The 25,169-nt window shown below is 47.2% G+C and overlaps 2 protein-coding genes across 14 annotated transcripts in view; one reads left to right on the top strand and one right to left on the bottom strand.

Moving 5' to 3' along the window:
* The window catches only part of KIF9 (kinesin family member 9), a 49,646-nt gene extending 25,732 nt beyond the window's left edge, over positions 1-23,914 (bottom strand). For 8 of the 12 annotated variants that reach the window (XR_009214495.1, XR_009214496.1, XR_009214497.1 and 5 more), the window contains exons 1-10: positions 23,767-23,864; positions 18,569-18,662; positions 16,626-16,791; positions 14,851-14,957; positions 12,527-12,751; positions 7,846-7,929; positions 7,642-7,734; positions 6,395-6,542; positions 4,951-5,015; positions 1,913-1,990 (exon numbers count right to left, since the gene is read on the bottom strand). Coding sequence is in view for 9 of the 12 variants with exons in the window: in XM_058442475.1 (XP_058298458.1) it covers positions 1,913-1,990; positions 4,951-5,015; positions 6,395-6,542; positions 7,642-7,734; positions 7,846-7,929; positions 12,527-12,751; positions 14,851-14,957; positions 16,626-16,791; positions 18,569-18,662; positions 23,767-23,864 (1,158 nt within the window). In the remaining 3 variants the exon portion in view is untranslated. Of the gene's footprint in view, positions 1-1,912; positions 1,991-4,950; positions 5,016-6,394; positions 6,543-7,641; positions 7,735-7,845; positions 7,930-12,526; positions 12,752-14,850; positions 14,958-16,625; positions 16,792-18,568; positions 18,667-22,222; positions 22,466-23,766 lie in introns of all 12 variants that reach the window. The other 4 variants (XM_058442476.1, XM_032161753.2, XM_058442477.1 and 1 more) reach the window with 3 other exon arrangements.
* A 142-nt stretch (positions 23,915-24,056) lies between these two features.
* The window catches only part of KLHL18 (kelch like family member 18), a 63,391-nt gene continuing 62,278 nt past the window's right edge, over positions 24,057-25,169 (top strand). For both annotated transcript variants that reach the window (XM_032161764.2, XM_032161763.2), the window contains exon 1: positions 24,057-24,367. In XM_032161764.2, coding sequence (XP_032017655.1) covers positions 24,059-24,367 — 309 coding nt within the window. In that variant the 5' untranslated portion in view covers positions 24,057-24,058. The remainder of the gene's footprint in view (positions 24,368-25,169) is intronic.

Raw genomic sequence — 25,169 nt, 5'->3', positions numbered from 1 at the left:
ATCTCATTCTTCACAAGATCTCTTTGAGCATGGATTGTGTTCTCTACCCAACTTACAAATGAAGAAACTGAGCCTTAGAAAGTGTAGGCATTTTGGCCAGGTGTGATGGCTCCCTCCTGTAATCCCAGCACTCTGGGAGGCGGAGGCGGGCAGATCACCTGAGGTCAGGAGTTCAAGACCAGCCTGGCCAACATGGTGAAACCCTGTCTCTACTAAAAATACAAAAATTAGCTGGGTGTGATGGTGTGCGCCTGTAGTCCCAGCTACTTGGGAGGCTGAGGCAAGAGAATGGCTTGAGCCTGGGAGGGAGAGGTTGCAGTGAGCTGAGATTGCACCACTGCACTCCAGCCTGGGCGAGACTCCATCTCAACAAACAAAAATTAGCTGGGCATGGTAGCATGTGCCTGTAATCCCAGCTACTTGGGAGGCTGAGGCAGGAGAATGGCTTGAACCTGGGAGGTAGAAGTTACAGAGAGCAGAGATAGTGCCACTACACTCCAGCCTGGGTGACACAGGGAGATTGTCTCAAAAAAAAAAAAAGTGTAGGTATTTTGCTGAGGCTATATACAGCTAATGGAGGAAAGAGCAGGGTGCTAAACCCAGGAGAGCCCAATCCAGTCACCATGGCCTTAACTAGGATGCCAGTGGTTCTCAAAGTGTGGCCCCAAGAGAGGAGGCATCAGTGTCATAAAAGGGCCTAAAGAACTTATTAGAAATGAGATAGAAGCCGACCTTAAGAAGAAAATTTTTTAAAAAGAAAGAAAAAAAAAGGGCATCTTCAGGCCCCACCCTAGACCGGCAGAATCAGAAACTCTGGGAATGGATCTAGTGACCTGTGGTTCAACATCAGTCAGGTGATTCTGATGCCTTGTATCACATTTGAGAACCACTGCTCTAAGCTCCACTCCTTCCACAATCTCCAAACCATGGGTTAGTTCTACAGAGCCATAGGGACTGTCATTTTCCTTCAGGATTTAGAATCTGAAAAGTTTAACTGGTTTGTCAAGCTTAGGGCTTACAAATGCTCCTTTCTCCATGAGCTATGATTCCATGAGCATCTTAGAGGAAAGCCAAATTAACAATAAATGTGTTTTTACTACACCAGATGTTGCCAGAATGCTCCCTAAAGTGGTTGTATCAATTACACTTTGACCAGAAGTGGACAGGAGTTTCCATTTCTCCACATTCTCATCATCATTTTGTGTTGTCAAAAACATTCTAGTTTTTGCTAATTTAAGGGTAGAATTCCAACGAGGTTTTAATTTGTATTTCCCTTGTTAATGGTGATGCTGAGCACTCCCTCTGATTGGCCAGCTGTTTACTGGGAGGAAAGAAATTCTGTAGTGACATAGCCAGGTGATTCTGAAAGATGGTCCACACCACTTTAGCCCTTAGCTCTAAGGAAATCTCATGTAGAAGCCTAGAGCACCCAGAGTTTGTAGAACTAACTCATGGTTTGGAGACTGGGGAGGAAGTGGAGCTTAGAGCTGCGGTTCTCAAATGTGACAAGGCATCAGAATCACCTGACTGATATTGAACCACAGGTCACTAGATCCATTCCCAGAGTTTCTGATTCTGCCGGTCTAGGGTGGAGCCTGAAGATGTCCTTTTTTTTTCTTTGTTTTTAAAAAATTTTCATCTTAAGGTCGGCTTCTATCCCATTTCTAATAAGTTCTTTAGGCCTCACCTGTGAACTTGGTGGCCTGACCTAGCCCTTTCACCCCATGACAGCCCCTAAGGGTCTCCAGGGACTCTGAAGACTCTGGCTAGTCCAGGAGTGGAAAGGGGCTTACCCAGGGCTGCATGGGGATCTTTGGTTGAGGCAGGAAGGGAAGCCTCGCTTGTGCGACCCAAGTAGCAAACCCATACACTTTCCCCACAGTGGGACACCTGCCCACAACCCCTGCTGTACCTCAGTGTCATACTTTTCATTGATGGCAGGCTGAGTGGTGACTAGCTTCATCCTGCTGGCAAATCTCAGTGAAGATAGCTGAAAAACAGAGCAGGTAGACGTTAGATGGCTCGCCACTAAAGTGAGACCCCAAGAGACCCGCCTTCTCAGAGACCTTGCCTGCCCTTTCATGGCTCCTTAAGCTCCCTTGCCAACCTGTGTTGGTTCCTTTCCCCCGGAGGACATTGGTCAAAAGGGTTCTTGGGTATGAGGTCCCCAAGAGAAGAGCAGGAAGGTGACAGAGGGCATATCCAGCAGCCTGGCCCTCGTCATGTAGACTGTGAGGATGCACACTGGTCTATTTCCTCATCCAAACCTGATCACTTTCTACCTCTAGGCCTCTGCTCAGGTGACTCCTGCCTGGAGTACCCTTTTCTGTCCTCCTATGCTGTCTGCCTTCCTGCATTCCACTCTTTCTCCAAGGCTCAGCTGAAAATCAGCTTCCTTCCTGAAGCCCTCCTGGTTTTCCTTCACATGAAACGTCTCTGCCCCTTCCACAAACCACAGTGTTCCCCCTCCTTCACACAATTTTCAGGGTCTAGATCAGCCATGTCCAACAGAGATACAATGCAAACTACAAATGTAAGCCATACATGTAATTTTATATTTTCTAGTAACCATGTAAGAAAAGCTAAAAAGAAGCAGGTGAAAATAATTTTAATATGTTTTATTTAAATTTTAACCCAAGATACCAAAAATATTATGGTTTGTTTGTGGGGTTTTGTTTTGTTGTGTTCTTTTGAGACAGGGTCTTGCTCTGTCATCCAGATTGGAGTGCAGTGGCACAATCATAGCTCACTGCAGCCTCAACCTTCTGGGTTTGGGCAATCCTCCCACCTTAGCCTCCTGAGTAGCTGGGGCTACAGGTGTGAGCCACTGCACCTGGCCCCAAAATGTTATAATTTCAACATGTAATCAACATTTTTAAATTATTGAGATATCTTACCATCTGATATGGTTTGGATCTCTGTCCCCACCCAAATCTCATGTTGAAATATAATCCCCAATGCTGGAGGTGGGGCCTGGTGGCAGGTGATTGGATCATGGGGGCGGACTTCCCCTTTGGTGCTGTTCTCATGGTAGTGAGTGAGTTCTCATGAGATCTGGTCATTTAAACGTGTGGCACCTCCCTGCCCCTCACTTTCTTCCTCCTGCTCCTGCCATGTAAGATGCGTTTCACCACATTGGCCAGGCTGGTCTCAAACTCCTTACCTCAAGGAGTGATCTGCCCACCTCAGCCTCCCAAAGTGCTTGGATTACAGGCATGAGCCATCACACCTGGCCTCAACCATGCTTTTTATGCCATGAGACCAAGAAGTTCCAAAAGCCTTCCTCTGGGGATGCTGCCTGCACGTCAGCTGGAGCTCTCCTCCCCTGCCTCCCAAGTCCCAGGGTGCTGGATGTACGACAGGAGCACTCTCCTTGGAAGCTGGGACAGTCCCTAATGCACACAGCTGGGAGACCCCGCAGGCATGTCTTGCCCTGAAGCATCTTTGGAAATAATCTGTTTCTCCTAAGTAGATTCTCCAGGTGACTGAAGCTTGCCTTAAACATCCACACTTGAAAAGTAAAATGTCTAATGATAGCTTTCCTAATCTGTCTTTTGTGGGGGTTTTTTGTTTTGTTTTTTTGAGACATCTCGCTCTGTCACCCAGGCCAGAGTGCAGTGGCGCAATCTCAGCTCACTATAACCTCTGCCTCCCAGGTTCAAGCGATTCTCCTGTCTCAGCCTCCCGAGTAGCTGGGACCACAGGCGTGCACCACCATGACTAGCTAATTTTTGTATTTTTAGTAGAGATAGGGTTTCACTATGTTGGTCAGGCTGGTCTTGAACTCCTGACCTCAGGTGATCCACCCACTTCAGCCTCCCAAAGTGCTGGGATTACAGGTGTGAGTCACCACACCCGGCCCCTAATCTGTCTTATCTATGATGGGTGGCACTTCAGAGGAAGGTTGGGAAAGCCCCAAGCTGGAGGTGCTCAGCTGTGTGGACTCACCTGTGTCACTGGGCTAGACCTTTATTCCTGCCTCTAATTCTCACAAGCTTCTCTCTTCCCCAGGCCACCTGTGTCCTGCCACTTGGATAATCTCCCTGACTAATCCCACCTCTGGCCACAGCCCTCCCCTACTCAAACCCTGTGACAGCTCCAGCCACCTGCAGGAGAACAGCCAAGGCCTCAGCCGGGCCACTAGAGCCCATTCAGCCCCTGTGATTTCTTTTCTTCTTCTTGCTGAGAGCCCCCACCCCCCGCAGTAGACAGATGTTCCTGGTGTGGGTCACATCTTCAGTCCCACTATTACCTCTGCCAGGAATACCTCTGCTTATCCTACTGCCAATCCTTTAACCCCAGCCAGCTCAGTGCCCACCTTTCCCTACTCCAGCTTCAGGAAAAGTTCCCCATCACCCCCATCCTGGCCTCCACTGAAGGTCTCCTCCCTCTGGGCCTCACATTACTTAGGACCATGGCTTCTCTGTCTTTCTGGGTTGAGGATGCTGAGGCCCAAGGGCATTTAAGACTAATTTCTGCAAGGTTACTCCCCCTTACCATGGCGCACATGGCAGGTGCTTAATACCATCTGCTCATACTGGCCTTATAACCACAGCCTGGAACCCTGTGGGGTTTTCAAGATGTTTAAACATGTGTGATTATAAAGAACAAGTGACCAACGATCCTTCTCGATCCCAATTCCAGGAGCAGCACCCCAGGAAATGTGGCCCTTGTCTTCACAAAGCCGGCTCTCAGCCTCCGTCCTCACACAGTCCCCCATGCTGAGCCTGCCTGCTGGCTGGCCCTCTTCCTCCACACAGCTTAGTGCTTGGTGTGTGGATCCTGGCTCTGGGCCCCCTCAGCAACTGTGGCTCAGACTCACCCCCGGATCCTTCCACTCTTGACAATGTCTATGGCCACTGTGCCAGGTTAGCCAGCCTGGAGCCTTACCCTGCCCTGGCACCCATGAAGGGGGATTCCAATCTGGTTTCATTGACTGTCTTTACATACCGTTTCTTCTAACTGGGCAGCTTCTCCATAGATGTTTGTCACGAGGACCATATTGCAGTTTCCCCCTGAGGAAAGCAAGACACAGAAGGGCTATGAACCGTGTGTTTTTTCTGCTCCAAAGGAGTTGATGGGGTCTGTTATACACTGAATGTTTTTTGTTTTCTTTGAAACAGGGTCTCACTATATCACCCAGGCTGTAGTGCAGTGACACAATTACAGCTCACTGCAGCCCCAATCTCCTGGGCTCAAGCGATCCTCTTGCCTCAGCCTTCCAAGTAGCTGGCACCACAGGTGCACACCACCACATCTGGCTAATTTTTTTTTGTTTTCAGTAGAGACGAGGTCTTGCTTTGTTGCCCAGGCTGGTCTTGAACTCCTGGCCTCAAGTGATCCTCCTGCCTCAGCCTCCCAAAATGCTGGGATTACAGGTGTGAGCCACCACACCTGGTCAAGACTGAATGTTTTTGTCCTTACAAAATTCATATGTTGAAGCTGTAACCCCGATGTGATGGTATCTGGATGGAGGACTTGGGGAGGGGGAGGTAATTTGGTTTAGTTGAAGTCAGAGGGTGGGGCCCCCATGATGGGGTTAGTGTCCTTATAAGGAAAGAGACCAGAGCCCTCTCTTTCTTTCCATGTGAGGATACGCGACAAGGTGGCCATCTGCAAGCCAGGAGGAGAGCCCTCACTAGGCATTGAATCTGCTGGCACTTGAATCTTGAACCTTCCAGTCTCCAGAACTATGTGAAATAAATGCCTGTTGTTTAAGCCACTTAGTTTATGGTATTTTTTTATAGCAGCCTGAACTGAGACAGGGTCAGAGAGAACACACACACATCTGTGAGGCTGGGAGGTAAGGGGAAGAGAGAAAGAGAGGCCAGCAGATGTACCTAAAAGAGGATCCAGGAGAAAACAGCAGAGGAGAGATGATACAGGGCAGGGAGGGGCAGGGACAGGAGAGGGAGGTATGAGTTGGAGCTTTGCTCAGGGTGGCACTCAGTTAACAATCAGACACTAGTGACTGTGTTGTCAGGCTCAACACAAAGGCCTAGGGCCATGGGGATGATAAGACACAGCCCCTGCTGCTCTGTACAGGAGGCTGCAGGGGAAGGGAAGACGCCATGGGAGAGAGGCCCTCGCCCCAAGTCTTCAGGCTGTGAAGGATTCTGCCAGCTGTCCCCTCAGGACAAGGGGAAAAGAGAAGGTATTCCTAGTACAGGTAAAAAGCCTAAGGAAGGTTCTGAGGAGTGAATAGCATGGTGTGTTCTGGGCACAGCGCTTGATTCTGCCTTTCCAGATGTCTGAAGTCACTGTGAATGTGCTGCAGGTGAATCCATGCCACCAGGAGGGAGCAATTCTGTTATCGCCAGTGGCAGATGTGCCAAACCTGTCCCTCCCCAAAGACACAGACCCTCCTCCCTGGGCAGCAACTGTACCCCCTCACCTAACGAGTCCTTCAGAGCGTGGGTGAGCTTGCACTGCCGAAAGGGGATGTGGTCCCGCTTCTGGTCCCCAAGGGCAATGATGGCCTGCTCCAGGAATGAGAGTGATTTGTTGATGCAGGTGGCTTCCTTCAGGACTCGGCCCTCAGACTACAAAGCAAAGGTCAGTTCCACTTTGGATGGAATAAAGCAGCTGCCCCAGTAAGAATAGCAGTCTTCCTGGTCTGGAGAAATGCTATAAGTCTGTGGTCAGGTCAGCGCCTCCTTCCCAGAACCAGGGTCTTCTTTCAATGTCATGCGATTGTATTCCATCTTGGGCTAATAATGGTAATACCAAAACTCAGAAATATTCATGTGAACACTCATGTGAAAGCTCATGCGAATGTGAATGCTTACATGAATATTCATATGGACATTCACTCAAAGATTCACACTAATATGAATATGTACTGAAATACTTGTCTAGATATTTGAGCAAAGAATCCTGTGAATATTCACACAAACACTCATGAATGCACATACAAATGCTCATCTGAATACTCTTGTTAATACTTGTGCTAATATACTCATACAAATATTTATTTGAAATACTCATGCAAATATTCATATGAATACTCATATTCATTCACAAAGAAGCCAGGTGTGGTGGCTCACGCTTGTAATCCCAGCACTTTGGGAGGCCAAAGCAGGAGGATCACTTGAGCCCAGGAGTTCAAGTTCAGCCTCGGCAACATAGCGAGACCTTGTCTCTACAAAAAAACTTAAAAATTAGCTGGTCATGGTGGTGCGTACCTGTGGTCCCAGATACTTGAGACACTGAAGTGGGATGATCACTTGAGCCCGGGAGGTCAAGGCTGCAGTTAGCCGTATTTGTGCTACTGTACCCCAGCCTGGGAGACACAGCGAGACTGTGTCTCAAAACAACAACAACAAAAACACACACAGAGAAATGCTATACCGCCAAGGAATATTTTACTGAGCACTGAGTGCCAGGCACTTTGCTAAGAATGTAGAGGGCATTATCTCATTTAATGTTAACAAAAATCTTCTGAGGTAGGAACCGCCCCCAGGTAATAGCCGTTCCCTCTTTGCCAATCCTGTCCCTCCAGCAAGCCCACATGTCCCACTTCGCCTAGCTCAGGACTGTGTTCACAAATATCCAATGAGTCATGGCCCAGATGTGCAGGCACTATGCCAGAAAAAGGGCTCGTGGCTTATTGAGTAGCAACCTCCAGCCCCCATCACTTACCCCAGACTTCCCCAGCCTCTCTGAGCCTGCCAGATCCACCAAGTTAATTTTGGAAGTGATGTACTTTTCCTCTGACAAGGTCCGGGAATGCGCCTACAAAACATCCAAGCAGAAGTTAGACTGTTACAGGGAGAAGTTTCTGACTGAGCAGGCCCCATGGGAATTGACTGCCCCACCTGGGCTGATCAAAGAGCTTGCACCTACCTCTAAGTAGATGGTGAAAATGCAGTGTGATCTGGAAGAGTTTTTGTTCATAGTGTGGGAGGCTATAATCCTGTTGGTCTCACCCTGAAGAGGAAAGGAATCATAGGCAACATTTCGAAAAACTAAAACGACAAGGCACTTGGGTCATTTTTCAATTATACCAATAGCTACACAAGTGGTCTCGTATCACTGAGATCAGCTGGGCCTTCCAGGCAAAACTCTTTTATGAACTAATAGAAAGGGAGTCAAATTGGAGTCCACAGCTACACTTTCACCTGCTGCTGGGGACGTGTGAATTGGTATAGCTTTCTGGAAAGCAAAGTGACAATAAAAATCAAGAGCCTTAAAAATGTTTATGAATATTGAATCAGAATCAACCTGCATGTCCAACAATTTGGGAATGACCTATGTGTACAATGGAATATTGGGCAGCCAGGAAAATGCTGACACATAGTTTTTAATAACAGAGAAATGTAGAATCCAAAATCATATTATAGCATGATCTAAGGAATGCAAAAGCATTCATAGAAGAAATAAGCAGAATTCTGCTAATAAGATGTTAATAATAGTTGCTTCTGGGTTGGGGTTTATAGGTTATTTTTTCTTTTTTATACAGTTTTGTGGTTTTTTTTAGTGAGCATGTATTACTTTAAAAAAATAATAATTTTATTTTTATTTATTTATTTTGTGTTCTCCTTTTTTTTTTTTTTTTTTGAGAGAGCATCTCAGTCTGTCACCCATACTAGAGTGTGGTGGCACGATCTCGGCTCACTACAACCTCTGCCTCTTGGGCCCAAGCCATCCTCCAACCTCAGCTTCCTGAGTAGCTGGGACTACAAGCGTGCACTGCCACACCTGGCTAATTTTTGTATTTTTTGTAGAGACAGGGTTTCACCATGTGCCCAGGCTGGTCTGGAACTCATGAGTTCAAGAGATCCGCCCGCCTCGGCCTGCTACAGTGCTGGGATTACAGGCATGAGCCACTGTGCCTGACCTAGTAATTTGTATTTTTAAAGGGACAGTAGGCCCTTACCTCTAATTTACAGGAGGAGGCCTTATGACCAGAATATACTTACAAAGGAATTTTTTGTAGAGACAGGGTGGTGGTGTGGTGGAAATGGCTGTTCTTGGAGAAAAAGGTCCTTGAGGGATAGACTGATGTCTCCTTAATGCTGATGAGAAGTGCTATGAACAAGCCCCAAAGTGAGGGTGGGGGACAGCCCCCCTGGGCAGAGGAGAGTACCTGCTGAAAAGGGAAGGCCTGAGGCTGTGGAGCAAGCCTAGCAGACCCCTGTGGCCATACCTCTATAGCTCATAGTAGTGAGGCTATATAGCCTGTGATCAGGCCTGTTCTACAAATCCAGTGACATTCACCAAGAATATAAGGGGTCACTTCATTTTTATTCTTCTTCTTTTTTTTTTTGAGATCATTCTCACTCTGTTGCCCAGGCTGAAGTGCAGTGGCATGATGTTGGCTCACTACAAACTCTGCCTCCTGGGCTCAAGTGATCCTCCTACCTCAGCCTCCCAAGTAGCTAAAATCACAGGTACAGGCCACCATGCCAGGCTAATATTTTATATTTTTTTTGTAGAGACAGGGTTTCGCCATGTTGCCCAGGCTGGTCTCAAACTCCTGAGCTCAAGCAACCCTCCTGCCTCAGACTCCCAAAGTGCTGGGATTACAGGCATGAGCCATCACACCAGGTCATTCGCCTTTACTCTTCAGTCCCCCTTCTGAAGCACCCTCTTGCCTTGTCTTTCTTTCTTTTTTTGTATTTTTAATAGAGAGGGGGTTTCACCGTGCTGGCCAGGCTGGTCTCGAACTCCTGACTTCCAGTGATCCGCCTGCCCCGGCCTCCCAAAGCTCTGGGATTATAGGCGTGAGACACCGCGCCTGGCCTTGCCTTGTCTTTCTGGCCCTTAAAAAAAGTTCCTGCTATTGACGTTGAGGAAGTAAGTTGCTATGCTGTGAGAAGGCGCTATGATCATGCCTGTGAATAGCCATTGCACAGGTGCCCATTGCCTGGGCAACACAGTGAGAACTCACAGAAAAAAATAAACAGTTCCTAGCCTATATGACTTCTAAAAGAATAACATACACTTGACTGATTTCTTTTTTGTTTTTGAGACAGAGTGTTGCTCTATTACCCAGGCTGGACTGCAGTGGCATGATCTCAGCTTACTGAAACCTCTACCTCCTGGGCTCAAGTGATCCTCCCACCTCAGCCTCCCAAGCAGCTGGGACCACAGGCATGCGCCCCCATGCCTGGCTAATTTTTGTATTTTTGGTAGAGATGGGGTTTCATTGTGTTGCCCAGGCTGGTCTCGAACTCATGAGCTCAAGTGATCCACCCACTTTGGCCTCCCAAAGTGCTGGAATTACAGGCGTGAGCCACTGTGCCAGCGCATTTGACTGGTTTCTAAGAGCCTTTATTTTATTTTTTTGAGATAGAGTCTTGCTCTGTCACCCAGGCTGGAGTGCAATGGCGCAATCTCAGCTCACTGCATCCTCTGCCTCCCGGGTTCAAGCAATTCTCCTGCCTCAGCCCCCCGAGTAGCTGGGACTACAGGTGCCCACCACCACTCCCAGCTAATTTTTTTTTTTTTTTGAGATGGAGTCTCCCTCTGTTGCCAGGCTGGAGTGCAGTGGCGCAATCTCGGCTCACTGCAACCTCCGCCTCCCGGTTTCAAGCTATTTCCTGCCTAAGCCTCCCGAGTAGTTGGGAGTTAGCGCCACCACGTCCAGCTAATTTTTGTATTTGTAGTAGAGACGGGGTTTCATCATGTTGGCCAGGATGATCTCAATCTCCTGACCTTGTGATCCACCTGCCACAGCCTCCCAAAGTGTTGAGATTACAGGCATGAGCCACTGTGCCCTGCCTAATTTTTGTATTTTTAGTAGAGATGAGGTTTCACCATGTTGGCTAAGCTGGTCTCGAACTCCTGACCTCAAGTGATCCACCCACCTCGGCCTCTCAAAGTGCTGGGATTATAGGCATGAGCCACCGCACCTAGCTCTAAGAGCTTTTGTATAGTAAGCATGCTAATTCTTATTTTTTTCTTTTTCTTTTCTTTTTTTTTTTGAGAAGGAGTTTTGCTCTTGTTGCCCAGGTTGGAGTGCAATGGTACGATCTCGGCTCACTGCAACCTACGCCTCCCGGGTTCAAGTGATTCTCCTGCCTCAGCCTCCCTAGTAGCTGGGATTACAGGCACCCACCACCACACCTAGCTAAATTTTGTATTTTTAGTACAGATGGGGTTTCACTATGTTGGCCAGGCTGGTCTCAAACTCCTGATCTCAGGTGATCCACCCACCTCAGCCTTCCAAAGTGCTAGGATTACAGGCATCAGCCACTGCACCCGGCCTTATTTTTTTCCATACAAGAGCTCGTAATTTAATATTAACTGAAAAAAGGGACATAAGAATCATTTCAACTACGTAAAGAAAAAACTGCACAGGAAAAAAGACTGGAAGGAAATGAGCTAAAATATACATTATTGTTGCCTTATGTAAAAAATAGATTATGCATGAATCATTTTTTCTTTTTCTTTTTATTTATGTAACAGGAAAGGAAGAGGAAATAAAATTCTTTTTTGTTCCTATATATTTTTTTCAGCACTATCTGAACTTGCTAAATGTGCATATATTAATTTCCATTCTGATAATCAAAGTAAGTAAAAAACTAGCTGGACACAGTAGCTTGCCTGTAATCCCTGCACTTTGAGAGGCTGAGGCGGGAAGATCGCTTGAGCCCAGGAGTTCAAGACCAGCCTGGGCAACATGGCGAGACCTTGTCTCTACAAAAAAAAAAAAAAAAAAAAAATTAAGTAGGCATGGTAGCATGCGCCTGTGGTCCCAGCTACTTGGGAGGCTGAGGCAGGAGGATCACTTGAGCCCAGGAGGTCGAGGCTACAGTGAGCCATGTTCATGCCAGTATACTCCAGACTTGGAGACAAACCAAGATCCTGTCTCAAAAAAAGAAAAAAAGAACAAAGAAAAAGAAAAGCTCTTTAGTTTAATTAGATCCCATTTGTCAATTTTGGCTTTTGTTGCCATTGCTTTTGGTGTTTTAGACATGAAGTCCTTGCCCACGCCTATGTCCTGAATGGTATTGCCTAGGTTTTCTTGTAGGATTTTAATGGTTTTAGGTCTAACATTTAAGTCTTTAATCCATCTTGAATTAATTTTTGTATAAGGTGTAAGGAAGGGATCCAGTTTCAGCTTTCTACATATGGCTAGCCAGTTTTCCCAGCACCATTTATTAAATAGGGAATCCTTTCCCCATTTCTTGTTTTTGTCAGGTTTGTCAAAGATCAGATAGTTGTAGGTATGCGGCATCATTTCTGAGGGCTCTGTTCTGTTCCATTGATCTATGTCTCTGTTGTGGTACCAGTACCATGCTGTTTTGGTTACTGTAGCCTTGTGGGGACTGTTGTGGGGTTGGGGGATGGGGGAGGGACAGCATTAGGAGATATACCTAATGCTAAATGACGAGTTAATGGGTGCAGGAAATCAACAAGGCACATGGATACATATGTAACAAACCTGCACATTGTGCACATGTACCCTAAAACCTAAAGTATAATAATAATAAAAAATAAAGAAAGAAAAAGAAAAGCTGAGAAGGAGGGTGGGAGGGAGGGAGAGAAGGAAAGGAACCCTCAGGTTTTATTATCTCACCTCAAAAAGGAGGCTAAATGCATCCTCCTCCTGACTTGTGAGGTGAACTGACAAGCCCTTAATGAAGACTCCTTGAGGGTTTTCCACGATGGTCATTGGTGTGACTGAGGGTCCAACATAGGGCAGAGTGGACAGGAGATCAAACAAGCTCTCATTATAGATTTCCAAGTAGGAAACGCGCACAGTGATGGCATGTGTGGGGCGTTCTTCGATCGTCCTAAAAACCTAGATGACAGATTGTACAGCAGTCACCAAGAGCAGAACTCCAACAGCCAGCTAGCATAAGGGGGGCTTCTTACCTCAGAAGGGAACATCAAGACATATAGAATAATTCTTATCCTAAAGGAATTGGGTGATATTTAGTATCATCTTGTAGGTTTTTGAGGCTTGACATCAGATTGGCTAACACTTGAACCATCTCAAAAAGTAGAGGCATAATGAGTGGAAAGGACTCTGGAGTGAGGATTTCTTATTTTATAGTCTCATCATTTATATGCCTCTTTCAAATCTATTTAATTCCATCCACATATAAATCTCTGTGATTGAGGCAGTGCAGGAGCAATACCTATTTGTGGAAGGCACCACGAAATAAAATTATTTGTTGGCCGGGTGCGGTGGCTCACACCTGTAAGCCCAGCACTTTGGGAGGCAGAGGTGGGCAGATCACGAGGTCAGGAGACCGAGACCATCCTGGCCAACATGGTGAAACCCTGTCTCTACTAAAATTACACAAATTAGCTGGGCATGGTGGTGTGTGCCTGTAGTCCCAGAGACTCTGGAGGCTGAGGCAGGAGAATCTCTTGAACCCAGGACACGGAGCTTGCAGTGAAATGAGATCGTGCCACTGTACTCCAGCCTGGGTGACAGTGAGACTCCATCTAAATAAATAAATAAATAAACAAATAAAATAATTTGTCTATGGTCACTCATCTAGTAAGGATAGAAGTAAAGCCAGAACTCAGCCTTCTCAACTCCTAATTCCCTCCCCAGTGCTTATCAAGGAAGGGATAATTCCTGAGGTCCTGCCTTCCTCTAAGAATTTAGACTTGTTCTGTTCAAAATGGTAGACACAAGTTACAGAGGGCTGCTGAGTACCTAAAATGTGGCTAGTACAAATGAACTGAATTTTAAATTTTATGTAATTTTCATTACATTTAGATTTAAAAACTGATGCAATTCAGTTATTGGTAAACTTTAAGTATGTCTGGAACAACTTGGGTATGTAAATCTACTTTTTCAACATTTTATGAAATCTAAATACAGATCAAGCATTTCCGATAATATTTATGCCTAAACTGAAATGTGCCCCAAGTATAAAATATGTACTGGATTTCAAAGACTTAGTATGAGAAAAAGAATGTAAACGATCTCAATAAGTTTATATTGATTACATGTGGAAGTATTTTAAACATATTTAGTTAAATAAAATATATCATTAAAATTAATTTCATCTGTTTATTTTTGCTTTTTTAAATGTGGTTACTGGAAAACTCAAATTTGCATGTGACTTACAGTATATTTCTATTAGTAGCACTGGGCTAGATTACTAAAGTCTAAGATGCTGAAATACTGAAGCTTTGACAGTGGGATATTAAGGATATTGCTCCAAAAACAAGAGCATGGATGGTTCACATACTAGAGGAATGTCTATACTTCTTACAGGACAGGGCTGCAAAAAACCCTGTCCTATAACACTTATAGGACAGGGCTGTAAAGCTGCCAAGATGCTTTCGGGGAAAGTCTTTTGCCTCCTACCTCTGACCAGAGGGTCCTTACAGATCCCAGGCTAGTGGGGCCCAAAGTAAGGCCCTTCTGTCCTATCTTCAGTTATGCTATTGAGACCCCCAAGGCTGACACAGTCCTGAAAGCTCAAGTAATGCCCTCCTTCTTGCTTTTGATCTTTCAGGGGCTGTGGTGGTGAAAAAAGCCAGAGGAGGCCAGTAAGGAAGCTCTGCAAGGGTCTATATGCCCCTCATTAAAACCAGGAAGGAGAATGATTAGGACCTCCAAATTCTTAATTACAGGATCACAGACCATTGGAGCAGCAAGAGGCTGATTAGCATGCCTGACTCCCTCCTTCCCAAATGAGGAAACACGCTCAGTGTGGGTATGGCTCAGAGTCTGACACCCAACCTCCTGGTTTCCTGAGGCCCCTGACTCTACCGACTCCAGAGTCCTGTGTATGTTGTCTCCAGTACCAGTATCCACTGCAACTCCTTTGAGGCCTGGTCCCCACCGTCTCTAGTAGCTGGCCTGGGGTCAGTAACATCTATGGCAGAGAGAGGGAACCTGTGTGGCATCCCACCCTTGGGCCCACTCTCTACCTGCTGCAGGGCACGAGGGAGGATCCCCCGGTGCTTGTAGTTCTCAGTTGCCCCCGTCATGGTGTATGTCTTGCCAGCTCCTGTCTGCCCATAACACATGATGGTGCCTGCAAACATTTCAAAACATGGTGACATCCAGGAAAATAGCTCCAAGGATAATTCTCCCCTCCCCCAGCATGCCTGGTGCCAGCCAGGGCCCTTTGCATGAAGATGGCCAGTGGGAGCAGCCAAGAACATCAGGAATTCCACCATGGAAGAGGATGAGTGGGCAGGGGAACAGGGACAAAAGTGGTCAAAACAAGGACATGTGCCCTGAATCTGCGGTCCCCACAATGCTCTGCTGTTCCCTCCACCAAGAGATGATCCGGCCCTAGGGCTTCTGAGAAGGGCAGGGAATCTCAGGGTACAGAGGAACTGGAACTTTTCCTAAAAAGATGAGGAGGGAGATAGGAGCATTAGACTCCAGCCCTTCTCTAGCACAGCTATGAACTGCCAGGGTCTCAGGGTTGGCAGGAGGCATCAAATTCCCCACAGAGGCAAAGAGGGTCTTTCAAAATCTCCAGGAAGAGATGGAGTGGAAAGGGCATTTTCTGTCAAGGGTGAGAATTCTTTGCAGACTACAAATTCCTGCAGGATCAAACAGGGCTCCTAGTTGGTTCCATGTCACTTCCAGAAATGTACCACCATGATCAGGCCCTGATCTGGTCCACTGCCCACCCTGGGAAGACTTTCATTGCACTTATCAACATCCTTTTAGGTCTACCATCACCACCAGGCTCCGGGACGCAAACCATGCAGTCACCCTGAGTTCCAGCTCCTATCTGTTCTTCCCCTTAGCATGGGCAGCCTGAGCCAGACCCCATCCCACAGACTGCCCATGGGCATTTACATGGCAGATCCGCCCAGGCAATGCTGGGCTGTGGAAATTTTTTGCCTTCGTCACACAGACATTCTAGTTCTTGGGACTGGTAGCAGGTTTTACACAAGGGATCCTGATTCAGCATCTGAGCTGGAGCCAGAAATGGTGTCTATTAACCCAACACAAATGAACAGGAAGGAGTCACTTCAGCTGCAAATCAGAGCCCATCTGTGGTTCCACAGCACCAGTGTTCAAGACTATTCATCTCCCTGGGCCTTAGTTCCTCTGTCTTCACCTCCTCAAGGTCACAATCCCCTCAGAGCATCATGAAAACCAAAAGAGAACCTCCTTAAGTCAGTGGGGACCACATCTACATATCATATTCAGGATAAATTACAGCATCTACACTCAATGCACTTTTAAATATAAAACCTAAACTTACAAAACAGGGAATATCCTATTCAGCAGCCACCAGATGGCAAAGTCTACAAACTGTGATATATTCTTTTATACAATCCTATACTAGAATATCAACTGTACATTGATTGTGTTGGTAGAATACATGAAAATAGCTCCTAGCAGGAAGCTGAGAGACAAATGTTTGGACTCCATCAAATTCGTCATAAAGACGCATCTTCAAAACTAATACTTGAGAGATTTGAAACAGGATAATTGAACCCCTGTGACCTATAGAGAGCCACAGTCTTTTAATTTTCCTATGAAGGTAGAATCCCAGCACATTGGATCAAGCCATGCCCACAATGTCAACAAGCAAACAGTAAGTTTTGCAACGTAAGAACATGGAGACAGACAAACATACAAATGATAGTAAGTGAGGTTTTATTTTATTCACCATAAAATATTTGCATCTCTTACTCCTCAGGTTCTTACATGAGACAACAGTTAATTAAGTTACCATTATAGCCATCGAGGGCCTGAGAAACCACATCCTTTGCAACTGTCTCATAAACCAAGTCCTGGGAGGCATCGTGAAGAACTCCATCCAACTTAAACGACCAGTCTGTCTGTTGGTTATTGACAACTCCTCTCCGAATGTCTTTTTTTAAGTGAATATCAATGCTCTAGGAAAAAACAGTGAGAAAGAAAAAAATGTTTTTTGTTCAAAAATGGGTATAAAAAAATCACTGACAGCTAAGGCCTAATCTGGAGGGAACAGAGGAAGTGAACTGTAGGATGAATGAGGACTCCCGCGTAGGGGCTGATATTCCGATGAATTCTTTGGGATGGGAGAAGAGAGCTCCTGCAGGGAGGTGGAAAGATCAGGAGAGTGGAGCACTTCCTAGTTTTAGCACCTCTAACCCTAGATCACAGGGTGCTGTCTGTCTTGGTTTCCCCACCTATGATATGAGGTCAAATTTATCATGTTCTTATTAAAGAAGTTTTAGATAGATTGCATAAGCATAGGGAGGCCTTGAATTATGCCAGAGGGAATAGTGAGCCTGGTAACAGAGGCCTGGGCTCCAGCCCCATTGCCCTGGTTGCTGGCAGTGAGGCCTCCCTCAGCTCTGCATTATGGTGAACATCTACTTCCGCACACACGCTACGAGCCAAAGTGAGTGATGATAAAATGAAAGCCACAGAGAAGGCTATGGACTTCTCAGACATAGGAATTAAGAGTAAATTGAGGGCGTCATCAGCAGATTTTTAGATGCATGCCCCTTCATAGTAAGCCATTGTGGTAGCAGCTGGCTTAGGGACATACTGGGTAAGGTCAATGGTAGATTCCAATCTTCTTGATGAGAACTTCTGATGTAAAGACTCTTGCTGAAATCTTACACTGACTGCCCTAATGCAGGAGCTATACCTGGCTACAGAGAGAAAAATTAAGATCAAGAAAGACAGACTTGGCCAGGCGCGGTGGCTCACACCTGTAATCCCAGCACTTTGGGAGGCCATGGCAGGTGGATCACCTGAGGTCAGGAGTTCGAGACCAGCCTGGCCAACATGGCAAAACCCCGTTTCTCCTAAAAATACAAAAATTAGCCAGGCATGGTGGCACATGCCTGTAATCCCAGCTATTAGCAGGGCTAAGGCAGGAGGATCGCTTGAACCTGGGAGGCAGAGGTTGCAGTAAGCCAAGATCGTGCCACTGTACTCCAGCCTGGGCAACAGAATGGGACTCTGTCTCAAACAAAAAAAGAAAGAAAGACTTGGTCCGTTCACACATTAAATGCTCTGTGCTTCTGTGTTCGTTGAAAACCATGTCCAGCAGGACACATTTGATAGGGCTGCATGTGAGCTCTTTTCTGACCGCTAGGACCTGTGAGGCTTGGGCAGTTTGCCCTTAAATTTTTCCTTTGAAGAATGTCTCAATGCTGCCCAGAGTAGGCCCATAATTGTTTGCTGAATGAAAATATCTAACACTCTCACACTGTCCTAAGCCTTCAGAAACATTCTCAGGGGGAGGATATAGGGATGGATATATCTTTCCACTTCTCTTGATAAGTATTTCTCCAGCTGTTTTGATAAGCTAAACAGTAATGAACTCAAGATATTCTTACTGCACTCCGTGGGAGATTATACAATGACACATCAATCACTAGAAAGCTTTATGAATGTGAACAAATGTCAATTTTTCTGTGTCAGATACGAGGGTAAAGGTAAACTTATTAATTTATTAAAGGTAAAATTATTAAAAGATAATTAAAGATGGGATTTTATTAATTTCCTCATTAGCAGCATTGTGAGGGGGTGGTTTGGATTTGATGGACTCTAGAGTCCATTGGATCCTGTCCAATTCTGTCTTGGTCCTTCAAAGGTTGCTTGGAAATACAGTCACACTATAGCAAGGTGGGACAGAGAGGCCCAGTCAGGTGAAGGCAAACACATCGCACTTACTCTTTTGTCATCTCCGTATCTGATCATTTCGTGAGCAAAGTCATCAGTGGGTTTGACACGGACAAATGTATGAACTTTTTTCCTAGTACCCATTCTAGCTAAAAAGAAGGGAACATGAAATTTTGAACAGTCATTATCAAATAACAAGTAGAGGAGAGGGGTCATTCATTAAGAAGATCAGAAAAGAGTGATGAGCAGTCCATTTTTCCCTCTCTCCCTGAAAGCCAGTTTTCCTTTTCACCCCTCAGCATTTCAGTGTTCTACCCACAAGACACTGCTCAACAAATACACGCACTTTCTGCTTCACAGACTGCTTTGCCATTTTCCACCAATGACCCCAGAGAGACTGAAATACAAAGTAAAAAGAATGCTTCCTTTAGTGGCCTAATCTTAGATGTCATTTCTAGAAATGTTCTGCATCTAAGATGATGAGTCCACTTATGCTTTCCTTCATTTATTATATTTTCTTCTAAAATACTTACTATGAAATACATTAAAACAATTTTCTTTTCATTAACTTATCTTGCTTCAGATACAGCACCCTCATCTCCAATAGACTAACTAGATCAGAAATAGATGCCCTAGAAGTATATTTGGTCCATAATAAATATTCTTTCTTCTCTTACTATATTGAGAAAAAATATCACAGACAGTCCCCTACCTCCTCTTGCTCTCCTAAAACCTAACTATATTCTCATCATTTTCTTCCAGTGTGTGTGTGTATGTGTGTGCATATATATATATATATATAGTAGTATAAATAAAGGAAGACATAGGACATATATACATACTTTTTTTTTTTTTTTGAGACAGAGTTTCACCCTGTCACCCAGGTTGGAGTGCAGTGGTGCTATCATGGCTCAATGCAGCCTTGACCTCCCGGGCTCAAGTGATCCTCCTGCCTCAGCCTCCCCAGTAGCTGGGACTACAGGTGCGTACCACTGTGCCCGGCTAGTTTTCTTACATTTTTTTTGCAGAGATGGTGTCTTACTATGTTGCCTAGGCTAGTCTTGAACTCCCAGCCTCAAGTGATTCTCCTATCTTGGACTTCCAAAGTGCTGGGATTACAGGCATATCCAGCCGATGTTCAGTATTTAAAAAAAAATTAACATTTATTTCATTGTTTTATTTTTGGAGGCAAGGTTTCTTTATGTTGCCTAGGCTAGCCTTTAACTTCTGAGCTCAAGTGATTCTCCCATCTCAACCTTCCAAGTAGCTGAGACTACAAGCGCATGGCTTGGCTTTAAAAACAACTAACTTTTGACTGGGTGCAATGGTTCACACCATAATCTTAGCACTTTGGGAGGCCGAGGTGGGCAGATCCCCTGAGGCCAAGAGTTTGAAACCAGCCTGGGCAACATGGCGAAAACCCATCTCTACAAAGTATACAAAAATTAGCCAGGCGGCCAGGCGCGGTGGCTCAGGCCTGTAATCCCAGCACTTTGGGAGGCCGAGGCAGGTGGATTATCTGAGGTCAGGAGTTCAAGACCAGCCTGGCCAACACGGTGAAACGCCATCTCTACTAAAAATACAAAAATTAGCCAGTTGTGGTGGCAGACGCCTGTAATTCCAGCTACTCGGAAGGCTGAGGCAGGAGAATCGCTTGAATCTGGGAGGTGGAGGGTGCAGTGAGCTGAGATTGTGCCATTGCACTTCAGCCTGGGTGACAGAGAGGGACTCCATCTCCAAAAAATAAATAAATGAATAAATAAATAAAATAAATAAATTAGCCAGGCATGGTGATGCATGCCTATAGTCCCAGCTACTCAGGAGGCTGAGGTGGGAGGATCACTTGAGCCTGGGGAAGTTGAGGCTGCAGTTAGCTTTGATCATACCACTGCACTCCAGCCGAGGTGACAGAGTGAGACCATGTCTCAAAAAAGAAAAAACAAACAAAAAAAAACCTAACTTGGGCCAAGCGCGGTGGCTCTTGCCTGTAATCCCAGCACTTTGGGAGGCTGAGGATGGCAGATTACCTGAGGTTAGGAGTTCAAGACCAGCCTGGCCAACATGACAAAACCCTGTTTTCACTAAAAGAAAATACAAAAATTAGCTGAGTGTAGTGGCAAGCACCTGTAATCTCAGCTACTCAGGAGGCTGAGACAGGAAAATCGCTTGAATCTGGAGGGTGGAGGTTGCAGTGAGCCAATGTCATGCCACTGCACTCCAGCCTGGGTGACAGAGCAAGCTCAGTCTCAAAAAATAAAAAAAAAATAAAAAAATCTAACTAACTTTTAAGATGTTAACCATAAAAACCCCTCATGTATAACAGGGACTACTTTTAATTAGATTATCTTGCTTTTTTAAAAAGTACATTAAATAATGGTAACATTTTATTTTATTTTTTTTTTTTGAGGCAGAGTCTCCCTCTGTCACCCAGGTTGGAGTGCAGTGGCGTGATCTCGGCTCACTGCAAGCTCCACCTCCCCGGGTTCACGCCTCAGCCTCCCGAGTAGCTGGGACTACAGGCGCCCGCCACCATGCTCCACTAATTTTTTTGTATTTTTAGTAGAGATGGGGTTTCACCATGTTAGCCAGGATGGTCTCGATCTCCTGACCTCGTGATCCGCCCGCCTCGGCAGATCATTTTATATAAAATTATCTACGAGAGGTCCAATGGGTGTTACCTGACAAAAGTTATTCCAGATTTTATTTATTTATTATTTGTGAAACATTTATTTCAGACAGAGTCTCACTCTCTCTCTCAGACTGGAGCGCATGGGTGTGATTTCAGCTCACTGCAGCCTGTCTCCCAGGCTCAAGCAATCCTCCCACCTCAACCTCAACCTCCAGAGTAGCTGGTAGGACAGGTGTATGCCACCACACCCGGGTAACGTTTTGCATTTTTGTAGAGATGGGGTTTCAACATGTTGCCCAGGCTGGTCTCAAACTCCTGGGTTCAAGCAATCCACCCACCTCAGCCTCACACTCAATTTCTAAAGCTTGGGGAACCACTCTTCACATCCAAGGGCCCATTCTCCTGCCCAGGGAAATACAGATGCCATCCAGGGTATGCTCCGAAAGGGACCATGAAGAAGCAGGGGAGCTCTGGGAGCAGGTGCCCAGGCCTCCCTCCCAGAAGCCCCTGCACAAGAGTAGCACAGGCCAGTTCAGAGCATCAACCTCAGCTGAGCATGGTGGCTCACACCTGTAATACCAGCCTTTGGGAGGCCAATGTGGGAGGATTGCTTGAGGCCAGGAATTAGAAACCAGCTTGGGCAACACAGCGAGACCTCGTCTCTACAAAAAATTTTAAAAATTTACCAAGTGTGGTGGTGCATGCATGTGGTCCCAGTTACTCAGGAGGCTGAGGCAGGAGGATCACTTGAGCAGTGATGGCACACCCACTGCTCTCCAGCCTGGACAACAGCATGAGACTGTCTCAACAAAACAAAGCAGATAAGCAAAAGCATCACTCTCCCTCCAGAGCCTGGCCCTTCTCTGCCCTGCTATTTGCCAACATGCACATGCACATGCAGTCACCCCATGTATGCTTCCCAAGGCCCTCCCCATGCTGACACCATGGCTCCAAGCAGGCCAGGAGCCATATCCACCTGCAATAAGTCTTCCTTTGCACAACCATCTTGTGAGCCTGCTACTCAGCAGCCCCTTAACACCCAAACATTTGGGGACCCCATGCCATCTTGCACTTACTGAAATACGGCTTGTTACCATTCTTACGTTGTTTCATTTGAGTGGGTTTCAGTTCCCAAATTAAATTACAAGCTGCTTGAAGGCAAGGATTGTGCTTTTTATCTCTTTTGCATCCCCTCACAATGTCCAGGGCAGAGTCCAGCACAAAGTAGGTGTTCAGGAAATGGTGGTGGTTGGTGATGGTAATGGCTGGAAGCCAGAGGGCAGCTGAATCTTCATATGTGGGTCTATCTTCAGTCACTACTGAGAGAGTCCCAAGGGGCATATGATGTCACTCCCCTTCCCTGACAACTCCAACACAAGCCCACAGCCCTTCCAGGAGGACACTTGGTTTCCAAGTGCAAAAATCCACATCCAGAACCTCACCACACACTTTTTTTGTTTGTTGTTGTTGTTGTTGTTTTGTTTTGTTTTTGTGACAGGGTCTCACTCTGTCACCTAGGCTGGAGCGCAGTGAAACAATCTCAGCTCACCGTAGCCTCCACATCCTGGGTTCAAGCGATCCTCCCACCTCAGCCCCACAAGTAGCTAGGACTACAGGCGTGCACCACCACGCCCGGGTAATTTTTGTATTTTTCGTAGAGACAGGGTTTCGCCATGTTGCCTAGGCTGGTCTTGAACTCCTGAACTCAAGCAATCCGCTCACCTCAACCTCCCAAAGTGCTAGGATTACAGGCGTGAGCCACGGCGCCCAGACCCCTCCCTTTCTCCCTCAGGACCTTGTGGGGAATATCTCTCCTTGGGGAACCACCCTTTGATATTTCTAGTATAACAAAGCAAGTCTCTGAATGGCCACCAGGAGACTTCTGTGTTAAGGAGCTCGAGGTTTCCTCATTTGTCTTTAGTGGGAATGAACAGAATTGGCAACAAGCACCCATGAAGACTCGACAAGAGGAAAGGGAGCGTTTGGTGGGGTGGAAGGCACCAGGTGGGTCCCTATCTTCCAGTGCTCACGTCCAGATGAGGGGCTGTCATGGGGAACCCTCATAGCTACCCGTAGCGGCAGCAGCAACACCCGAATCCAAAACACTGGGTCCAACTGCACCTGGCCTTGGCTGAACAAGACTAGGATGCAGGCAAAACTAGACTTTCTCCTTTTTCTCACCCAACATGCCGGACCCCCGCGTGGAGCTTGGGCGGCAGTGGGCTTTGGACCCATTCCGGTCCCTCTCTGGAGAGGTTTCCTCATCTGTAACACGAAGGGCTCCGACTGGTGATCCCAAAGCCCCCTCTAGTTCGAAAACCGACTAGTGCAGAAGAGTCCAGACGACCTCTGGCTCCCTGCCTCACGGCCTCTATGTCCTGGGCGCGACGTGGGACCCCTTTGTGGGACCAACGAACATTAGCTCCGAAGACCGTAAGCCGCGGTCAGACTGAAAGGACTCCCGCGACGTCGCGCCCTCCTTCGCCTGGGTTTCAGAGATGAGCGACCCAGCTGTGAACCCCCAGATAGAGCGGTTTTTGGACCCCAGCCACTTTCGGCAGTCCGGGCGCACACCCTTTTCCCATCTCCCCACTCCCACCGGCGAGCAGCCCCTGCTCACCGTTCACCAGGTAGCGACGCTCCCGGGACGCGACGGCCGCAACCGAAACCACCTACACTCCCCACGCGGGGCTGCCTGGCTGTGTACAGAGTCGCCATGGCAACGGGCCGCTTCCGGGGATTCCGGAAGTGTCGGGGGTGGCGGAAATGAAGTCCGAGGTCCTACGTCGAGGATACGGGTGAGGTCATGGCCGAATCGGGAAGACGAGAGATGGGGCCGATTGATCTAGAAAGACTTCGGCAGATGCATATGCGAAGCCAAGGTCGAGATAGCGAGGGAACGAAGGCCGCACATGAACCAGGAAGCGGGGCGGCGGGGCTTCCGGCGCCGAAGAGGTTCAACTACGGCGGCCGCGGAGGCCCGTCCGATTGCTGCTCTGCGCTCCGAGCGGCTGTCGGCGTGCGCGACTGCCCCGCCCTGGTTAGTGTCTAGCCGGCCGGCGAGGCTTGCGCAGTTGCAGCGGCGGGGGAAGATGGTGGAGGACGGTGCGGAGGAGCTGGAGGATCTGGTGCACTTCTCCGTGTCCGAGTTGCCTAGTCGCGGCTACGGCGTCATGGAGGAGATCCGGCGGCAGGGCAAGCTGTGCGACGTGACCCTCAAGGTACCGCGGACTGGGCGGCAGCGGGGTGAGGGGAAAGGGGTCGAGCGGGGAGTAAAAAGGGGCGGGGGACAGAGAAAGAGAGGTCTAGCAGGGAGAGGGGTGGGGAGAAGAGGTGTGAGGGGGGCCGAGTAGTGGGGAGAGAGGTGCCGAGCAAAAGGGGATCGGGGCCGAGTGGGGAGAGGAAGAGGACAACCTTTCAGCCCTTGGAAGGAAAGGTTGAGAGGTGCGCCGCTTAGGCCCTTGGAGTGGGAGACACTGGGGTGACAGCCTCCTTTTTCTGTCATGCAGACGAGAGAAAATGGACTTGCCTTCTATGGAGGCAGGGGCGGTGGCCGGCTCCACATGCTGATGGGCACCACTGAAGCACCCTCTCTTGTCACTACAGATATTTCTTTGTGCCTGTCGAACTTGGCTGTGCTGTTGTAGAAGAGAAGGCTTCTCCTTAGGAATCATTGCCCTTAATTGTTGAATTACTGCTTTGTCTTTTAAGAGCTTTTAAAATCTGATCTGGAAATTTTTTGAGGTGGGAAGCCACCCTGCCCCACACTGGAAGGCACCACTCACCACCACCACCACCACCACCGCCACCACAAAGGTCCCCGGGGCTGGGCCTACTGGCCGCGTGGGGAGAGGGATGCTGACTGATATTAGGAGGGAAAGATATCTTAACCACCTGTTCCCCATAAGCATTCTGGTCGCAAGAGCCAGCCTCCCTCCTGTGCCTGGGTCTTTTCATGTGGAAGAGGCATGCTGTGCTGCTCCCTGGCCAAGCCACCGAACCATGTGGAGACGTCGGGCTGGG

Source organism: Hylobates moloch, unplaced genomic scaffold (genome assembly GCF_009828535.3).
Source record: "Hylobates moloch isolate HMO894 unplaced genomic scaffold, HMol_V3 SCAFFOLD_8, whole genome shotgun sequence".
NCBI classification, from domain to species: domain Eukaryota; kingdom Metazoa; phylum Chordata; class Mammalia; order Primates; family Hylobatidae; genus Hylobates; species Hylobates moloch.
The sequence above is the reverse complement of the archived record's forward strand: the minus strand, read 5'-3'. Positions and strand labels throughout refer to the sequence as shown.